Source organism: Prosopis cineraria, unplaced genomic scaffold (assembly GCF_029017545.1).
Source record: "Prosopis cineraria cultivar Desert tree isolate PC_DT_omini unplaced genomic scaffold, ASM2901754v1 PC10, whole genome shotgun sequence".
Taxonomy (NCBI): Eukaryota; Viridiplantae; Streptophyta; class Magnoliopsida; order Fabales; family Fabaceae; genus Prosopis; species Prosopis cineraria.
In genome coordinates this window covers 30,320,853-30,322,939 of record NW_026555341.1, presented here as the reverse complement: position 1 = coordinate 30,322,939, position 2,087 = coordinate 30,320,853, and the positions used below count along the sequence as shown (strand labels likewise).

Here is a 2,087-nt window from a genome sequence, read left to right as displayed (position 1 = left end):
CCAGTATTCACTACTTCATTCATATTAGAATAGGAACTCTATTCACATTAGAATTGGTATCATATGTAGTAGTTAATTATACCTTATATAGGATTAATTTCAAAAAAAGAAAATACATGCACACAATAAAATCCTGTTAAATCTAAATCATTGAGATAAAGAGCTAGCCGCCACCGTTTCTTTACAATCGATAGCGATAACCTGTGAATTCCAACTTAACCTCTCCTTTAATTACCATCATTGTTATATAAACCCATTTCCCAATCTCACAATCTTCACTTCATCTTTGATCTAATTCTTTTCTCTATACTTCTCTCGCTTTCTACAGCAACGCAAAACCATGCCTGCTGAGAACTCCAAACCCTCTGACATTCTTGTTCTTCCCGATTACCTCCAAGAAGATGACCTCTCTCAAGAATGTCGAGAGCTCATTGCCACCTTACCCTCTGAACCGGGCTGGGTTGCGAACCGGCTTCACCAATATCAAGGCTTTTGGCACACCACCAGGCAAATGCAAGGAGTGCTCAATTGCCAGAACCACTTTCAAGCCCATGACTCTGATATTCTCCTTATCACTTCACCCAAATCTGGCACTACGTGGCTCAAAGCTCTCACTTTCGCAATTCTGAACCGTAAGACCTCTTGTCCAAACCTGAATAATCATCTTCATCCTCATCCTCTTCTCACTACTAACCCTCATGTTCTTGTACCATTCTTGGAGCTCGATCTGTATCTTCACAAAACCAAGCCTGATCTGAGTCTGTTATCGTCACCTAGGCTCTTTTCAAGCCACTTACCTTATGTTTCTCTACCTGAGTCTATGAAGTGGTCTGCATGTAAGATAATCTACTTGTGTAGAAATCCTAAGGATATATTTGTCTCTCTTTGGCACTTCACAAACAGATTAAGACCAGAAACCAGAGGGCTCAATTCCATTGAGAATACATTTGACAAGTTTTGCAGAGGAGTGAGTCTTTATGGTCCGTTTTGGGATCACATGTTGGGGTATTATGAAGCAAGTTTGGAGAGGCCAGATAAGATAATGTTCTTGAGATTTGAAGAGCTAAAGGCTGAGCCAGTTAAGGTCTTGAAGGAGATAGCTGAGTTTATAGGGTATGGATTTTCTAAGGAAGAAGAGAGTGGTGATACTGCGAGTGATATATGAGACTCTGTAGTTTTGAGAATTTGAGCAATTTAGAAGTGAATAAGAATGGAAAGTTGTCAAGTGGAGAAGAGAACAAGACTTTCTTCAGGCGTGGAGAAGTTGGAGATTGGAAGAATTATCTTTCATTTGAAATGATTGAACGACTTAATATGATTACTCAAGAGAAGCTGGAGAAACATGGCTTGAACTTTTAGATCCATGTACATCGGACATCATCGTCAAGAACATCCTGTCTACTGATGAAGACGACAAAGTTTAGGTAAAAATTTCTATGTATTTTGTTCATTTATGAAGTGTTGTGATGATTAGGTTGTGAAGTGTTGTGATGATAAGGTTGTGAAGTGTGAGGATGTTGTGTGCAACAAGTGTGAGAATGTAATTGTTAATTAAGCTGTTCTTTAAAATGTTGAGAGTAAAATATATATTATCTTTAAAATTATGTCAATTTATTATAGTATTAAAACCCAGACTGGACCAGTTGGGTCAACCCAAAAATCAGTGACCTGGTCCCTTATCCGATCTGGGTTTACTCCTAAATCGGTGAGGGAATGAATCGGTGTAACCCGATCAACCCGGGTTTAACCCAGTATAACCCGAATAACTAGGTGGGTTGACTGGGTTAATCGGGTTATTACTTTTTCAAACAAAACCCTTAAAACGACATAGTTTTGAGGGATTTTTTTTCATTTTTGATTTTTCAGAGCGTTAAGTTCAGAAATAAGATAACAATAAAAAAAGTGAAACTGAAATCAAAAAATAAAAAATTAGAGGTAGAGCACGCTAAGTCCAATCCAGATTTCCAAACAGCATTCAGTTCGACTTTTCATCTGTGTCTCTCCTCTCTCGCCCTAACCTAATCGGTGTCTCTTCTCTAGCTCAGTCTCCATCTCTTCTCCAAGCTCTAACTCTATTTCTGTCTCTG

At 38.5% G+C, this 2,087-nt stretch overlaps 1 protein-coding gene across 1 annotated transcript; it reads left to right on the top strand.

Moving 5' to 3' along the window:
* Positions 1-258: 258 nt before the first annotated feature.
* Positions 259-1,585, top strand: LOC129284386 (cytosolic sulfotransferase 5-like). The gene is given in 2 exon segments (XM_054919851.1): positions 259-1,160; positions 1,163-1,585. Coding segments are annotated over 2 exon segments (1,017 nt in total). The 5' UTR covers positions 259-340; the 3' UTR covers positions 1,360-1,585.
* Positions 1,586-2,087: the final 502 nt, after the last annotated feature.